The sequence below is a fragment of the Nicotiana attenuata genome, unplaced genomic scaffold (assembly GCF_001879085.1).
Source record: "Nicotiana attenuata strain UT unplaced genomic scaffold, NIATTr2, whole genome shotgun sequence".
NCBI classification, from domain to species: domain Eukaryota; kingdom Viridiplantae; phylum Streptophyta; class Magnoliopsida; order Solanales; family Solanaceae; genus Nicotiana; species Nicotiana attenuata.
This window is the reverse complement of record NW_017673027.1, coordinates 25,472-43,527: the sequence shown is the minus strand read 5'-3', so window position 1 is coordinate 43,527 and position 18,056 is coordinate 25,472. Positions and strand designations below refer to the sequence as shown.

Here is an 18,056-nt window from a genome sequence, read left to right as displayed (position 1 = left end):
TGCTGGTCTGGCTAAACAGTAATCCCTCCACCAAGTCTTGGCGGATCCAGATAGACGAAAAGCCGCAAAATCAACTCCATTGGACTCCACAATGCCCATGTTTCGAAGAACCTCGTGGCAGCTGTATAAGAAATCCTGGGGGTCCTCAGAAGAAGCTCCGCTGAATGTAGCAGTGAAAAGCTTGGTGAACCTGTCCAGCCTCCACAAAGCATCAGCGGACATAGCCGCTCCATCACCGGCCTGTGCAACTACCCCCGGCTGAACTGCCACAGCTGGCTGGCCCGGTGGGATCTGAGTCTGGGGAGCTACCTGCTCCGGAGTACGTGCAGCAGGAGTCTGGGCTCCTCCTCCAGCCTGGGAAGCGGCTGGTGCTGTAGGAAGCAATCCTGCTCGGGTGACACTCTCCATGAGACCAACCAACCGGACCAAGGCGTCCTGAAGAACTGGGGTAGCAATAAACCCCTCTGGGACCTGAGCTGGGCCCACCGGAACTGTCTGAGCCTGGGCCAGAACCTCCTCGCCAAGGTCACCCTGAGTGTCCGCCACTGGTGTTGCTGCTGGTGGCTGGGCCCTGCCCCTACCTCGGCCCCTAGCACGGCCACGTCCTCTGCCCCTAGCGGGAGCTGCCTGGGGCTCGGACTGCTGATCGGTGGATGAGGAAGCGCGTGTTCTCGCCTTCTGCGAAAGAACAAAGTGGAAATTCAATCAACATTTAAGAAACCAAATCGCACGACAAGAAAGAACAGATGAGAGAGTTTTCCTAACTCAATAGACTCTAGGGAACAAGTATAGACGTCTCCGTACCTACCCCTCAGACTCTACTAAGTTTGTTCGTGAGTTGTGAGACCTATGTAACCTAGTGCTCTGATACCAACTTGTCACGACCCGGATTTCCCACCATTAGAGTCGTGATGGCGCCTACTCGTGGTAGCTAGGCAAGCCAACTTAATTACCTTTCCATCACTAGCAATTATCTTTAACAGTTTATAACATCAATATAGAACATAAAGTCTAATAAGAACAATAGCGGAAGTCTGTCTTAAAATGATGAATTTAAAACGCGAAATAGTCAAAAACAACCTCTACCCAAGATTTGGTGTCACATTACTCACGAACCACTAAGAATAAACTAAATACAAAGGTCTGAAAGAAATATAACAGCTGTATGTCTCGAAAACAATGAGGCAACAGTCTAAAAAAATGAGAAGAGATGCCGGGCTTGCGGACGCCTGCAAGGCTACCTCAGTCTCGTGAATATGAATCGCCTGCTTCCGAACTACTGCTGGTGCTGTTCCTCAAAACCTGGACCTGTGCAAAAATGCACAGAAGTGTAGCATTAGCACAACCGACCCCATGTGCTGGTAAGTGTCTAGCCTAACCCCGGCGAAGTAGTGACGAGGCTAGACTGGACACCACATAAACCTATGCAGTTATAGATATACAGCGGAAATCGAATACAAAGCAATTACCAACATGGAAGGGGAAACATGCTATGGGGAGTTACAATAATAACAATAATCCAGAGTAACAACTAAAGCAACTTAGGTTCACAGTGAACAAGGAATCAATACTCAAATGTAAACACATAGCCTCAATAATTGTTGCGGAGTGCAACCCGCTCCATAATTACCATTGTTGCGGCGTGCAACCCGCTCCACAATATCATTGTTGCGGCGTGCAACCCGACCCATATTACTTATCATATATCATTGTTGCGGCGCGCAACCCGATCCTCATATATTATTGTTGCGGCGCGCAACCCGATCCTCAACATCATTTAACAGTCTAACTTCCCAAACAACAGTCACAATTAAGGGGCATAAAAATAAGCAAATATTTGACAACCATCCCGGCAAGGGGAAGAATCCAACAAGTTCAACCAAACGTCCCGACAAGGGAATAATCAACAACGCTTTCTCTTTTTTACTTTCCTTATCTTATAATTCACTTTACTATTTTGAGCCAACGCTCCAAAGAATCAAGTCATTTCGTATACTTCCAATATTCGTATCACAATTCGAACCAATGCTCCAGGAATCAAATGATCCTATTACCGTTCACATGTTATTCACAACATATAGAAATCCTCCAATAAATACGGAGTTCACAACCAAATCATGATAATCACATTATAAGGACTCACGGTCATGCTAGACACTAATGTATAGATACTCGTCACCATGCCTATACATCGTACTCGATCACATAGCAATTAGCAACAAGACTCAACTCCTATTTCCTCAAGCTAGGGTTAAACCAAACACTTACCTCAAAGCCTTGAAATCCACTTAATCCTCAACTATCGCTTTACCTCATGATTCCACTTCCAATACAGTGGCATAATTAATTCAACGATATCAATAAAGACTCAATGGCAATTTCTCATAGCCTAGATATGAATTTTATAGCATTATTCCAAAAATACCAAAATTAGACACCGGGCCCACATGGTCCAAACTCTAGGCTCGGACCAAAACCCAATCACCCATAACCCCACGAGTGCAAATATATAATTTGTTTTAAGATTCGACCCCAAATTGAGGTTGAATCACCCAAAATTCTCAAAACCCTAACTCTACCCAAAACCCATAATTTCTACCTTGATTTCATGTTTTTAGGGCTAGGAATTCACTAATTAATGAAGGAAATTGAAGGAAACAAGTTGAACAATGCTTACCCAAGAAGTTTTGATGAAAGGGAGCTTCAATGGACGCCTAAGTGCTTGGAGAAGAAAGGGTTTCGTGTGTTTTTATGAAAAATCCCGTGCTACTGTTCTGTTTTTAACTTAAAAATTCGCTGAGCAAAATTGCCCTACGCGATCGTGAGAATAGGGATGCGATCGCGAAGGGTACCACTGACTGGTCATCGCGATCGCGTGGAGGGTTACGCGATCGCGTAGAAGAACTACTGGGGATCCAAGGATTTGGCTTACGCGATCGCGTGGTTCAGGACGCGATCGCGAAGGAAGACAACTCAGTGCTATGCGATCGCGTGGGGAAGAGCGCGATCGCGAAGAAGGAAATCCCTGTGTAAAAATTGAAGAAAATCTGATATCATCCTAAGTCCAAAACCACCCCGGCGAACACCTCCGAAAACATTCCCGAGCCCTCAGGGCTCCTAACCAATCAAACACCCTAACTTAATAACATCTTACGAACTTACTCGAGCGATCAAATCGCCAAAATAACCTCAAAATCATTGGATCAAGCCTCAAAATCATCATTTTCCTTTCAAACTTCATAAACTTCAAACTTTAGATATTTAGGTCCGAAACACGTCAAACGACGTCCGATTTCGACCAAACTTCACAGAAAGCGCTTAAACAATATATAAGACTTGTGCCGGGCGTCGGAACCAAAATACGAGCCCGATACCACAGTCTTTTAATAAATTTTCATTTCCATTTTCCTTATTAATTTCAGAAAAATTCATTTCTCGGGCTCTAGACCACAGAATTCGACTCCGGGCACATGCCCGAGTCCCATATTTTTCTACGGACCTTCCGGGACCGTCCAATCTCGAGTCCGGGTCCGTTTACAAAAAATGTTGACCGAAGTCAACCTTAAACATATTAATATCAAAATTCTTCAAATTTTTCACAGAATTCACATATTTCAACATAAAAAGCTTTCCGGCTACGCGCCCGGACTGCGCGAGCAAATCGAGGCAAGTAAAAATGAGGTTTTCAGGGCCTCGGAAGCACGGAACGGATGAGAAAACAGGTGATGACCCCTTTGGGTCGTCACAATAAATTAGATATATTTTTAATGTATAAGTGTGTATGTACATTGTACGTGTATAGTAGGCTCCGTGGATGTTTGCCACTTTCTTCTTTTCTTCTTCTTTGTCTTATTTTTCTGATATACATTATTAGAGATTGTATATACAAGTTTATACAAAGTTATACATCATTATACATGTAATGCACATGTGTAGTTAAATCTAAAATTAAAATTTTATATGTTCAATCTATGTATAAATCGACTTTTCTTGTTGATTTATTTGCAAAATCATGAATGTGCAATAATTTTTTCAATTTTTATTTTTTATCTATGCTATTTGGAAGTTGAAAAAGAAGAAAACTTAAGGTTTTCAAGTTGCATTATATATGAATTTGAATTTTTTGTAGCTGGAATAGGAATATATACAAACTTGGGGAAGAAGAATAAAAAATCACTGAATTTTCGTGCTTGAAGATCTGCAGAAGTATTTTTTTGAAACTTAATTTTCAAACGTTGGCCTATTTTTAATGGGCTACAGATTTGCAAAGTTGTAACTGGGTTATTCTGCTGCAATGTATGTAGGTGAACTGTATTTTTGTGTAATTCTCCTATTAAAATTTAGCTAATTGGGTAAGAAATGGAGTTAAATTAATTGAAGGACGTCCTAAACAACCAATTTAGAGTTACGTGTATCATCCAGTTGCTTTTTCTTATATTTGGAATTAAATTAAACCTAAACTGGTGTTTTTATTGCTTCTTATTTATTTTGTTACGTAGACAATTTTATCAGGTACATATTACCTTTCACTAGTACCCGTATTAGGTAATTCTGTTAACAATAGTTTTCTTAATTGGTTTTAACTTCTTCTATTCATATTTACTCTACAAGTTTCACTAATTTTATACAGTGTAAGTAGATTTTACACTATCACATCATTTACGACGTCGTCAGCATTTTCAATTTTTTATTTCCGAAGGGAGCCTTGGAGCAACGGTAAAGTTGTCTTCATGTGACCTATAGATTACAGGTTTGAGTCGTGAAAAGCAGTCACTAATACTTACAGTAGGGTAGGCTGTCTACATCACACTCCTTGAGGTACGGTCCTTCCCGGAATTAATCCTGCGAGAACACAGAATACCTCGTGCACCGCACCGCACATATTTTATAGGCTTTTTTTCCGTGTTATGCCTTGCTGACTTGTTTTCCCTATAGTTTTCCATAAGCTTGATTGCATATAAATTCCTTCTTTTATCTCTCTCACTCTCTCTCGGCAGTTAAAAGAATCCACTACTGGAACAAATTGGTTGTATTCTTAACAAACATAAATATAGTGATAAATCTTACTCCTATTAATTAGCTGGAGAATTGAACTGTTTATTTGGCAATATTCATGCATTTTATTAATTCACAAACTGAAACGGCAGGCTTTGAATTGCCTCTGCCTCTCAATTCATAGTCAAATCTATTTTTAATAGTGGCTGTAAATGACCGTCCAACAATTTCGCTATTTGTCTCTTTCCACACATACCCTAAACAATGTTATCTAAGGTAAGTGCCCTTAAAACAGAAATAAAAGGTTTTTTTTTCTTCACTTTAACTTGCGCCAGAAGCTATTTATATTTGGTAGCCCAAAAAAGCATATAAAATATGTATAATTTCTATATATAACATACAAAAGGTATATACTATACAAAAAAAAAAAAAAATCGGCTATTATTTTAAGAACGACTATATATTGTCATTTCATCCAAATATTAGTATTTCCTAAACACAACAAAAAACTTTCTACCAAAAAAATACACAAAACAACCCATTTAACGTTAAAAGACCAACTATGTTTTCAACATTCACTGTCTTTTATTGTTCAAGGCTCAAAGACATGGATTTACTGTATTTTTTTCTCATTTTTCTTGAAAATCTTGCTGTGTATTTGATTTGAGCAGGCCAAATAGTGACATATATATAGTCAATAGATGGTCGGTTGTAAAAATGACATTTTCAATTAGAAACATTCAAAATCTTTGAGTTGGAAAATATTGGAGGCACTATTTGCAAACAACTAGTCAACCAAAATAGTTTTTCCTAAAAAACAAAGAAAATTTCCAAATTTGCACCCTTATAAAAAGCCAACACCAACTCATATAAACTCCTTAAAACCCTTTCTCCTTCCTTCAAAAACCCCTTAACTTTTTTTTTACCTCCTTTTTGAAAATTCATATACACAATATTTTTTTGTTAAATATGTTGACTCCATTGATTTCTGAAAATCCAACAATAGAAGACCAAAAGGAACATATTAATTATATTCCTAGCCAAAAAAATCATCTAACTCTCGCAATTTTAGAAGCAAAATGCATAGCCAATATTGCATTTCCAATGATATTCACAGGCTTACTTCTTTACTCTCGTTCAATGATTTCCATGATCTTTCTTGGCCGGCTCGGCGAGCTTTCGTTAGCCGGCGGTTCGCTCGCTATTGGTTTTGCAAATATAACCGGTTATTCAATTCTTTCTGGTTTAGCCATGGGAATGGAACCAATTTGTGGACAAGCTTTTGGTGCAAAAAGATTCAAGCTTTTAGGTCTTACGTTACAAAGGACAATTCTTTTGCTACTTTTAACCTCAATTCCAATTTCATTCTTATGGCTATACATGAAAAGACTCTTGATATTTTGTGGCCAAAATCATAATATTGCAACACAAGCTCAAAATTACATTCTTTTTTCACTTCCTGATCTTTTAACTCAGTCATTTTTACATCCCCTTAGGATTTATCTACGTTCACAATCTATAACATTACCTCTAACTTATTGTGCTGTTTTTGCTATTCTTATTCATATCCCAATAAATTATTTTCTTGTTATAGTACTTAATCTTGGTATTAAAGGGGTTGCCTTAAGTGGGGTTTGGACAAATTTCAATCTTGTTGGTTCATTAATTCTTTATATTATATTTTCTAGGGTACATAAAAAAACTTGGAATGGAATTTCCTTAGAGTGTTTAAAGGGATGGAAATCACTTCTAAATTTAGCAATTCCAAGTTGTATTAGTGTTTGCTTAGAATGGTGGTGGTACGAAATCATGATTTTATTATGTGGACTTTTAATTAATCCTCAAGCTACAGTTTCTTCAATGGGAATCTTGATTCAAACAACATCTTTGATATATATTTTCCCATCTTCTTTGAGTTTTAGTGTATCAACAAGAGTTGGAAATGAATTAGGTGCTAATCGTCCGAATCGCGCTAAATTAGCAGCCATAATTGGACTATGTTCAAGCTTAATATTAGGAATTTCAGCATTATTTTTTGCTACTATGGTGAGGAATATTTGGGCAAGAATATTTACTCAAGACCAAGAAATTGTGACATTAACGGCTATGGTTTTGCCAATTATAGGACTATGTGAACTTGGGAACTGTCCACAGACAACAGGTTGTGGTGTTTTAAGAGGAACAGCACGTCCTAAATTAGGTGCTAATATTAATTTAGGATGTTTTTATCTTGTTGGAATGCCAGTTGCTGTTTGGTTAGGGTTTTTTGTAGGATATGATTTTAAAGGATTATGGTTGGGATTATTAGCTGCTCAAGCTTCATGTGCAGTGACTATGATGTTAATTATATTTGCAAAAACTAATTGGGAAGATCAAGCAAGAAGAGCAAAAGAACTTACTTCAATTATTAATGGTGATTATGATAATGAAGATGAAAAGTTCATTGATGAAAAGATTGAGGATTATTTGGATTTATCAGATTATCATAAGCTAGAGAATTTAGCTGTTTGATTTTTTGTTTCAATTTTTGGATTAGTGATTCTTTTCTTTTTCGAAGTGGGAGACTTGGAGCAACGGTCAAATTGTTTCTATGTGATCTACAGGTTACGAGTTCGAGCAGTTGAATCAGTCATTGATGCTTGCATCAGGGTTGACTGCTTGCATCAGGCCCCTTGAGGTGTGGTCCTTCTCCGGACCCTGTATGAACGCGGGATGCTTTGTGCACCGGAAAACCTAATTCTTTTCTTTTTCATTTTCTTTTTATATTCCATTTCTTATTTTTGTACACTGGTAGAGAGCTTAGTTTTGGTGTTTGTCATTCATCAAATTAAATTATTTCTTTTTCTTTCTTCAGATGTAATTATGCACGTAGATGGTCTTTTTCTTTATTTTCTTCCTTAAAATGAAGATTTTGTAGTTTTCTGATATTATTAATTAATGAAAGCCGGCATTTTTTTATGTCATTGTAGCTGTGAGCTGTCTATAGATTGTGCAAAATTGATCGGCATGCTTTATGAGTTTATGTTCTCAACATTTTGAACAAGAATGTTTGACTTCTAAAGTCAACTACTATTTTTTTCTTTTTAATAAATTGTTTAAATTTAGGTCAGGTGAGTAGTACTCCATATCTATCCATTTGAGCTATTTTCGTAACGCTTGAATAAGTCTGATTCTCATCCGTTGCCACCCAATTAAGATTTCTCCTTAAATTTATGCTAGTATTGAAATTTGTTTGGTGTCGAACCACTTCATTCTTTTTTTTTTTGATAAAAAATAAAAGCTCATAGAGTTTGACTTTAAAAAGTCAAAGCGCCATGTTTACGTCGGGACAAAGTAGAAACATTGGCAAAGCTAGGCTTTCCACATTATGAGTTTTGAATTTTAGAATGACGATTTTATGAGCTAATAACTAAATTTTAAATTTGTTTACATATATTTAATAAATTCTCTAACATAAATATATTGTTTTGGCCGAAATTCATACTCGGACTTCTAGCTCTGCCAATAAGTAGTAAGATCAATTTAATTGCATAAGCGGATGATATCTTAAGCTTACAAGTTTTGTAAGTACATACATGCACTTGGTGTTCACAATAAGCTAATGAATATGGGATATGTGTTTTTACATAAACTTTAATTGGTTAACTGTAATTATATGATACGTACTCTTTATTTAATATGTAATTCTTAAGGTCAAATTCTTAAATTGTGATCAAAATAGAGTGCGGATAAATATTTTATAGTATGTATATAATCAGCCAACCTATCATAGGATAGGTCGTGAATTGTGTTATTGTGAAGATAAAACGTGTAGGAGACCGTTCAAACTTTGCAACCGCCAGCTATATACAACCAAGGGAAGGTCCATAGTATGTGTTCGTTGAATCTTTGAATGGTCTAGGCATGTATTAACATATATCTGGAATAAATTACCCATATCTGGAATTTATTGGGGAGGCTTTCTTTGAAAAAAGACAAAATATTTATCGAAACTCGGTGTATGGATTAAATTAATAAGTGCATGATTAGTCTCTTTTATATAACATTATCAATTAATCATAATTAAGTAATATGTGGTCATATCTCAATTTATTATAAAGTGACTGTAAATTGGCACATGAAATAGTGCATGCGCTGATCATGGATGACGCTGAAATAGGGATTGGTTGATTGCAAAACTCAAGTATGAATAGGAAATTTCATACATATTTTTTGATTCGCTAGCTAATGGTCAACTCGAATCCTATGTTTTCATCGATTGGTAGGGTGAATTCTAACATTCTTTATTCCGGTTATAAATATTCGAGTAAGTTTTGTCTTCCCTGGAGTTTGTGGCTAATATTTGCGAGGGAAACAAAAGAAACAAGATAAAACTTAATTAACACTTAATTTGGTCTTCAATTCCCTATTAAGGGACATAATTTTCGAAAAAAATTGTGTTTGACAAAAAGCAAGTTATTTGTTGTTTGTAGAGTAAAACATGAAACACTAATAGAAGTACAAAGGAATAAAGAAAGTTCCCATGACTATTCTCCGGTCTCTAACTTAATTGACATTTGCAAACATAATTAATAAATTGACTAGCATTAAATTTGTACTTTATCTGTTTCTCATTGGGATTTGAGAGTATTTTAACTTCAATGCCTCAAACAGATTCAGGATTTTAAATTTATAGGTTTTGAATTACAACTCTTTTTGCATACTAGGTTCAGATAGAATATGCATACATATTAAGTAAATTTCTGAATCAAATGCAACGTTTGAGCTAAAGATACCGAACATAAACTATTATGGCTTCGCCACTGCTCATCTATAGTACCCATTAATTTATATTTATTGATTTGATTATCATAACAAAAAAGGCTTGATTTCTATCGGTTACTAGTTTATACTATTTGAAAGCACAAAGTTGTCTCTTAATGGGATAATCACTACATGTATGTCATGCAATATGGAGAGTAATGGCAACCATGTTGCAAGATGCATGCTTTTATTAAAAAAAATTCTGCCTTAAAAAAAAATACGACTTTGTTTGTGATAAGTATGAGAAGTTGTCAAGAAGCTATGTCAATTTGCCATCTACGTTTATTTTTGTTACTATAATATGATCATTGTTGTTATATTGAAGAAAATGTTGCAGCAGTATAACCAGATTAGGATTATAATAAATAGTTACATGTTGTAAGTCATCTTAACCTAATAGTATAAACGACATTATACTGTCACTGCACATAAGTTGAATTCTTTCCTTGCTAAAGAATATTCATATGTAGGGTCAGAGCTAGAGTACATGTTATAAGTTTGGACGAATCTAGTAACTTTTGCTTAGATCATATTTATATGAGAAAATTTATGAACCACATAATATTTAATTGTGCACGCAATGAATATATATGGTTGCAAATTGAAATTCCATAAACTTCACATCCTGGCTCCACTGCTATTTGTATGCCAACCATAATACCTGTCCTCGAACCTATCTTTGATTTGTAGACGTTCGACCCCCTCATAATGATGTAAATTCCCCAGCGTAAAAAGTCCAAAACTAATTGTTATGTCATACTAGTGTTCAAGTTGATAGAAGATAGAAATGAAAATCTACTTAATAGCTGGTTTTAAAAGAAACAGTTTGTGGTTAAAATGTCACAATTCAAATGATAATGTCACAAGTTCTAATTTTTGATGATTTTATAAGCATATAGGGTAAAACATGTTATATTAAATGATCGTACAAGGAAGTGACACGTGGAGCCAAAGACAGAAGATCATAGTTGAATAAGAAGGCAACGATCCCGTATGTTACCAGAAAGAATGATACTCATAAAGATAAAGTAATGTCTATCACCCGATTGCATTTAATGAGGATTATTCTACAGCATTAAGTACACGGCCCGTTACAAGAATATGACATTCACTGCCTGCCGTTACACATTCTTCGGTGGCCCTCATAATTGACATTAAATAGGAGCTTGATCCTAGGAGCTAGTTCCCTAGGTGTAGCTATAAATAGTGAGCTCTATCATCATTGTAAAAGACACGAATTTTCTTGCAAACATACGCTATACTCTATTCAAAGCTCAATATAATTTTATCTTCTTGTTTACTGATATCGTTGCTATTGTGCCCGGAAGCCCTGCTCCCGGAATTATTAGTTATGATGTTTTATCTCCATCTCAAGGCTAAGTATTATATTTTTATCTAATTCATCTACTATTTCAGGATCTAATTTATAAATTTAACTGTACCGTTTTACGGGTAAACATATAGTTGTCCAATTAGGTATCACATTCTCCCTTGTTAACAATGTGAAAAATGTCTACGTAACAAATCTTAGCAGTGTGCACGAATTTGATTTTAAGTAAAAATATTTTTCTATTTAAATAATTTGAGGATGAAGCTTTCCCCAGAATTAACTTATGATTTCATATTGAGTGGAGGACACAAAGCAAACCAACCAATTTTATAGATGTTAAGCAGTTGTTGGGCTTTGAAAAACAAAGCAATTGTTGGGCCTTACAGGGGCGTCCACTCAATTTCACTTATGGGTGTCTAACGGGTGGGCCGGGCCGGACTGGGTAGGGAAATTTAGTAACCGGACGGGTTATGGTCCAGGCTGGTTACATGTTGGGACTTACCGGGTTTAACGGGTTCGGGTTCATCCGGGTAAAAATTGAACCGTAAGAGTTACGGGTTCAAGGGGCGGGCCGGGCCGGGTTAGTGTTATTTTTAATTATTTCTTTTTTGTATTTTGTATAACTATTGTAAGTTATATTACGATAAATTAAATTCCAATAAAAAGAAGAGCCAAATAGTTGATTGCACTTTAAGTGAAGATTGAAGAATGAGAGAATATGAGAATTGAGAGTTGAGTGAAGAAATGAGGAAGAGGGGGCGGGGGGGGGGGGGGGGGGGGAGGGGTGTATTTATACTTTTTCAAAGCGGTTAATTTTTATATTAAAACAACCCAAAAATTGGGCTAAATGTCAATTTCAGCCGTTGGGCAACGGCCATATTGTGAAATGGACCGTTGCCAACGTTCAAAATCTGAGGCCCAAGCTAAAAAAAATAGTAAAAATAAAAAAAATTGTTACCGTTATACAGGTCTGGGCCGGTCCGGGCCGGGCCAGTTAACCGGATGACCAGTGTTGTTCGTTGACCGGGTTTGACCGGTCCGGTTAACCGGTGGTTCAAATATAAACAGAACAAACCCCCTATCCCTATAACCCAGCCCCACCAGGCCCCCTTGTACCGGTCTGGGCCGGTTCCGATTTAAACCGGTCTGGGCCGGTCCGGAAACGGGCTGACCCGCCCGTTAGACAGGTATAGTTTCATTGTTGGACTTGTATTTAGAAAGTGGATCCGCCAAGTTACAGGGACTAGGATAGAGAAATAAGAAGGTAAAGGTCTAGTGAAAATAAAATTTTGTAGTAACCAATTAAAAAATAGCCAATGTCATGGTGTTTCAAACTTGTAAAAATTGCACGGGATGCTCTATTTGGTTGCCCTGTCACACCTCCTTTTTACCACCCCCGGAAGGGTATAAGGGAGTTTTTTCCAATTTAAGTGACAATCGAAACGGGATTGTTTATTTATTCAGAGTCGCCACTTGGGATAATCTATGGTGTCCCAAGTCACCGGTTTAAAATCCCGAATCGAGGAAGTTTGACTCTGTTTTACAGTTCGCAAAACGCATAAGGAATTCTGTTAACCCGGGAGAAGGTGTTAGGCATTCCCGGGTTCCGTGGTTTTAGCACGGTCACTCAACTATTATTATTGGCCTAATTATCTGATCAATTACACATTTTAAACCTATGTGCATTTTTACGACTTTCTAACCGCTTTTACTGTTTTTTAGGAAAATTCAACGTTATTTAAAATATATCTTAAACCACGCTACATGAAATGCACCCGCGGTTCGCGACACGTTTTATTTAACATTCTTGGAAATTGAAGTCGGGTCACATGAAATGTACACCCGGATTTTAGCAATTACGAATCACAACTACGTCACGGGAACCGTACCCGTAGCGATGATAATTTAATGTAACGCGCCTAAAGCAAACTAGGAAGATTCATTTTTTATATCTAAGTTACAATATTTGTGAGGACCATGGGTGATCTAATTATGGATGGCACACCTCAATTTTGTTTTTAACAAGGGTTGCATTTCACTTAAGCAAGACTAGGGATACTTGTATCTAAATCTTAATTTGAAGTTCAAACTAAGAAACTTTTAACTTAAAGTGTGAGAGGGCTAGGCTTTTAAATCCCTTTAGATAAGGAGTTTGGGCTAGCGATGACCCATTGATTATTTACTTAAGGGAAATCAACAACCTTAAAGCTGTATTTGGGCTGGAATCTGTCCCGGATAGAAAGGACTCAAAGGCGTCTTTGCTGAGTCCAAATGGAACAGCCCATATTGGGCTTATATGTAGGCGGGCCCAGTTGCTACACATTTTCTAGCTGGGCCGATCCACCTCTGCAATTAACCAAATTTGCCTATTTGCGATAATTAATACTCAATTGCTGCTAAGTAAAAAAAAAATCAGTATTCAAAGATCCAAACAACAATGCTAATTAAACGCAGAACTAGCAAGACATAATAACATGTTTTTGATGCTATAATCTTCAAGGAAAGGTTCACAATTAAAATCATTCTACTGGGTTCAACACCCAGGCTCATTTGCCTGGGCCCAGACTTGCTCAAACGAGTTCCATGTTGAGCTTTGTTGCAAGTCTGGCCCAATTCGTGCCATGTCCAAGCCACTACGCAATAATAATGTTTATTACAGAGAAGTCCAACTGCTATAACCATATACTAATAATAATATTATAAAAAAAACTGAATTCAAAAATCATTGCAACAGTCCATTTTGTTTACTGAATAACCCTGAATTTACAACACAATCCTAAGTGTAACTACATCTAAAATAAAAGGAACTTTTAAAGTAAACAAGAGGGAAATTCCTCCTAGCTTCAAGTTTTCCCCTTCATCAGATCCTCCAAACCAATGTGTAGACTTGCAAAAAAAAAAGTTACAGAGCTGTTTCTCACAAGTAAACATTTCAAGCTCCAACCTTGAGATTGTTTGGCTTTGTGGCCACTCACATACCAAAACAAAGATAACAATGCAGATTTCAGTACACATAGAAATCCATTGACTAGTGCATCTTTGGCCTAACTAACAAAGCAATCAGAAAGAAGGAAGGAGGCTACTTCAGCAGTTAGGAATCCATGTTCAGACCATTCTTGCATTCATTCACATAAGAACTTGGCTAAGTAAAATGCTCAAACATGCTAGTGAAGTGATACCTTAACACATTTGAAGGAATCATGGACATAAAGAACAAACAAACTGGAAATGAGAAGAGGCATTTAACAACCAAAAACTTTACATTCAGCTATTCCAGACAAATGATTACAGGGGATAAAAGAAACATACCTAAGTGCAGAAAAGAAAAGAAGAACAGCAGAAGATCAGAATAAGAAGTCTAATAACCAGATCTGGAGTTCAACCATGCTTTTTTTTTAAGAAAAACACAGCAATGAACAACAACCCAATAGATCCGAGAAGAGAAATTTTCAGCTTCAAACCATTTTTGACTGATGAAAACCCAGAAATCCTTAAAGAAGTTCTTCAAGTTTTGCTAAAATCAAAGGAAAAATAAGACAGCTGAACTTTTAGAGTGTATTTCATAGGGTTCTAAAAATCTGATCCTATTTTCAGAGGAATGGCCTCTATATATAGGCTGTCTAGGATAGGTATTCTTTAAGAATATTCCTTATCCTATAGCTGAAAATAGTACTGTCCTTTTTCACAGCCCTGGTACAGCTGTCCCTTTTATCCTATTTTTCAGCATCTTTTTTACAACCACTAGGACAGCTGTACACTTTCTAGAAACTTCTTCTTCTTAGATATTTTCTGAAAACTTATCCTAAGTTTCTTTTAATTCAATTAAGCCCCTACAAGTTCCCACTGTTTTGCAAACTAAGGCAAACCAATACAACAACCAATCAGCAAATAAAAAATAAATGCAAATTAAAATGACAGCAGAAATAACATAAAAGAGATGATGCAATTTGAACTAAAACTAACCTAATTGGTAGACAAAAGTGTTTATCTAAATTAAACCTAAACAAGACTAAATTTCAGCGACTAATGCATCTATACAGTAATCAAATGAAATTAACATAGAGCTGCAAAGATAGGCTAAAATGATCCTAAACAAATACTGAACCTAAGATGGAAAAATGGAAGAACAAGCAGACTCAGTTCATGTATCAACCTAAGGATGAAACCTAATTAAACTAAGTTTATGCAATTTATAATTAATCCTTATACGATAAAATTTTAACATGCTTCTGACTATCCTAATCACCGGATGCAAAGATAAACAAACAAAATAATTCTGAAAAGAAAAAACCTAAAACATGCGACTAACCATAAAAGAAAGGAGATGAAAGGAATAATCAGAAAAGGAAAGGAGAAAAGAAAGGCAAAGAGATTTACCAAACTTGTTTCCAAACGGACCAAACAAGGCTAATCAGACGGGTCTTGACCAAGCTTTGAAGCAAAGGGGTAAAATGAACATTGAACTAACATTAACCGACTGTTCCCAACAAGAACAGTCGGCTAATGAAAGCTTGGGGTTCAAATGCCCAAACTCGGACCAGAAAACCAACAAAAGAGAAGGGTGCAGGAGGACTTCAGATTGGGAATTCGGAGAAATTGGCTGGGGTTTTCGGGGAATTGGTTGTATCTTAGGGTTTAGAGGGGTGTTAGGACTATGGGGTATGATTTTGGGGCGATTTGGGTGAACTAGGGTTTCTAGGTTGAAACTCAGATCTGAAATTCGGGGCATTTGAGAGTGATTTGAGGGAATTGGTTTGGGGATTTGGAAAGGGGAGATGACGGGGGTTATGGGGTGTTGATTTGGTGGTGTTTGGAACACCAGAACCGCCGTGAGGCGATTTCCGGTGGTGGTGGTCGGCGGAGACGGTGAGGTATTTTAGGGCGGCTTGGGTTTGCTAAAGAGTGAGTGAGACGATGAAATGAACGGGTTTGGGGGTTGGCTTCAGACAGTTTTTTGATAAAATGAGGGTCAGTTCCGGACCGTTGGATAAGAATGATCCAACTTTTGTGATGAAAGAAGGCAAAACGGGGTCGTTTGGCTTAGAGGGGGGAATTGGACCGAGCAATTTAATTTTGGGCTGGATCTGGGTTAATTTTGGACGGATTTTGGCTTTAAAAATGGCCTGAATTTGAATTCATACCCCTTTTCAATTAACCCCCTTATTTCCTTTATCTTTTGTTTTTTTCTCTCTTTTTTTTCTTTCTCTTTTCTTTTTAATTAAAAATCCTATATTAAAATCCTAGGCCCAAGAAGAAGGATTGGATGATTTGGGGAATGAGAAACTGCAACAATGGCCTGACCAAAGTCTTACCCTTTCTTTATTAATCTAAATTGTAAAATTAAAATAATTATCTAATCATAATAATTATAAAAATTACTTGACCCTAAATTAAAAGAGAAAAATTAATAATCTAAAAAAATAAAAAAACGTAAAATGAGCCATTTTTGTGATATTCATTTTTTAATAAAACAAATAATTAACTAATTAATCCTAAAAATGTAAAAACAAAACCTAAATGCAATGCATGGTATTTTTGACATTTTTCATGGTTTTTAATAAAATTAAACGTGCACAAAAAATGCAAACAATCAACACAAATTCTTACAAAATCCTATTAAATTGCAAATAATTGGGAAAATTTATTTCTTTAATTTGTAGGAGTATTTCACATAGGGCAAAAATCACGTGCTCACAACTGCCCCTCTTTGCTCGGAAACACGAAGAGTTTTAGGCAAAGATAAAGTGAGCGGATACGAGCGATTTTTTCCCGTTTGAATACTCCGTGGTAAGCATTTTTTTTATTAAAAAAGTCTGAACGAACCTTACTTCCGAGGTTGCCTACATATCCTTGGCTATAAAGGAATCAGGTCAGTGTAGTTCGGGAAGTTTTGGTAGCTGGGACTACCGGGAAGCTGTGACTTCACTGTTGCTGTTGCTGCTACTGCTTGCTTAACTCCTTATTACAACGAGACAAAACAAAAAGAAACTAGGCTAAACTATGATCTATGAATTACAAGAATCCTATCTTCACATCTTCAAACTTGACCTTACCGCTTCTGCAGTTTTGTTGCGCATCTTGAACTGTTGACTTGCACTCTCGAGGCGGGCTTCTCTTTTTGCTGACTCGGATTGAATTCTGAAATGAATTCCCTTGTTTTCCAGGTGGGCGCCTGATTGCCAAAAACTTGAACTGTATTCTCTTGTTATCCAGGTGGGCGCCTGATTGCCAAAACTTGAACTGTATTCCCTTGTTTTCCAGGTGGGCGCCTGATTGCCAAAAACTTGAACAATATTCCCTTGTTATCCAGGTGGGTGCCTGATGCAAAACTTGAAATGTATTCCCTTGTTATCCAGGTGGGCGCCTGATGCAAAAGCTTGAAGTGTATTCCCTTATTATCTAGGTGGGCGCCTGATGCAAAAACTTGAAATGTATTCCCTTATTATCCAGGTAGGCGCCTGATGCAAAAACTTGAAATGTATTCCCTTGTTATCCAGGTGGACGCCTGATGCAAAAACTTGAAATGTATTCCCTTGTTATCCAAGTGGGTGCCTGATGCAAAAGCTTGAAGTGTATTCCCTTATTATCCAGGTGGGCGCCTGATGCAAAAACTTAAAATGTATTCCCTTGTTATCCAGGAGGGCGCCTGATGCAAAACTTGAAATGTATTCCCTCGTTATCCAGGTGGGCACCTGATGCAAAACTTGAAATGTATTCCCTTGTTATCCAGGTGAGCGCCTGATGCAAAAACTTGAAACGTATTCCCTCGTTATCCAGGTGGATGCCTGATGTAAAACTTGAAATATATTCCCTTGTTATCCAGGTGGGCGCCTAATGCAAAAACTTTAAATGTATTTTCTCGTTATCCAGGTGGACGCCTGATGCAAAATTTGAAATGTATTCCCTTGTTATCTAGGTGGGCGCCTGA

General features: G+C 37.0%; 1 protein-coding gene across 1 annotated transcript; it reads left to right on the top strand.

The window, feature by feature from the left end:
* Nucleotides 1-5,878: 5,878 nt before the first annotated feature.
* On the top strand, nt 5,879-7,958 carry LOC109215236 (protein DETOXIFICATION 49-like). Its single transcript, XM_019379264.1, has one exon. It carries the CDS (start codon nt 5,965-5,967, stop codon nt 7,504-7,506), a length of 1,542 nt encoding a protein of 513 aa, XP_019234809.1. The 5' UTR covers nt 5,879-5,964; the 3' UTR covers nt 7,507-7,958.
* Nucleotides 7,959-18,056: the final 10,098 nt, after the last annotated feature.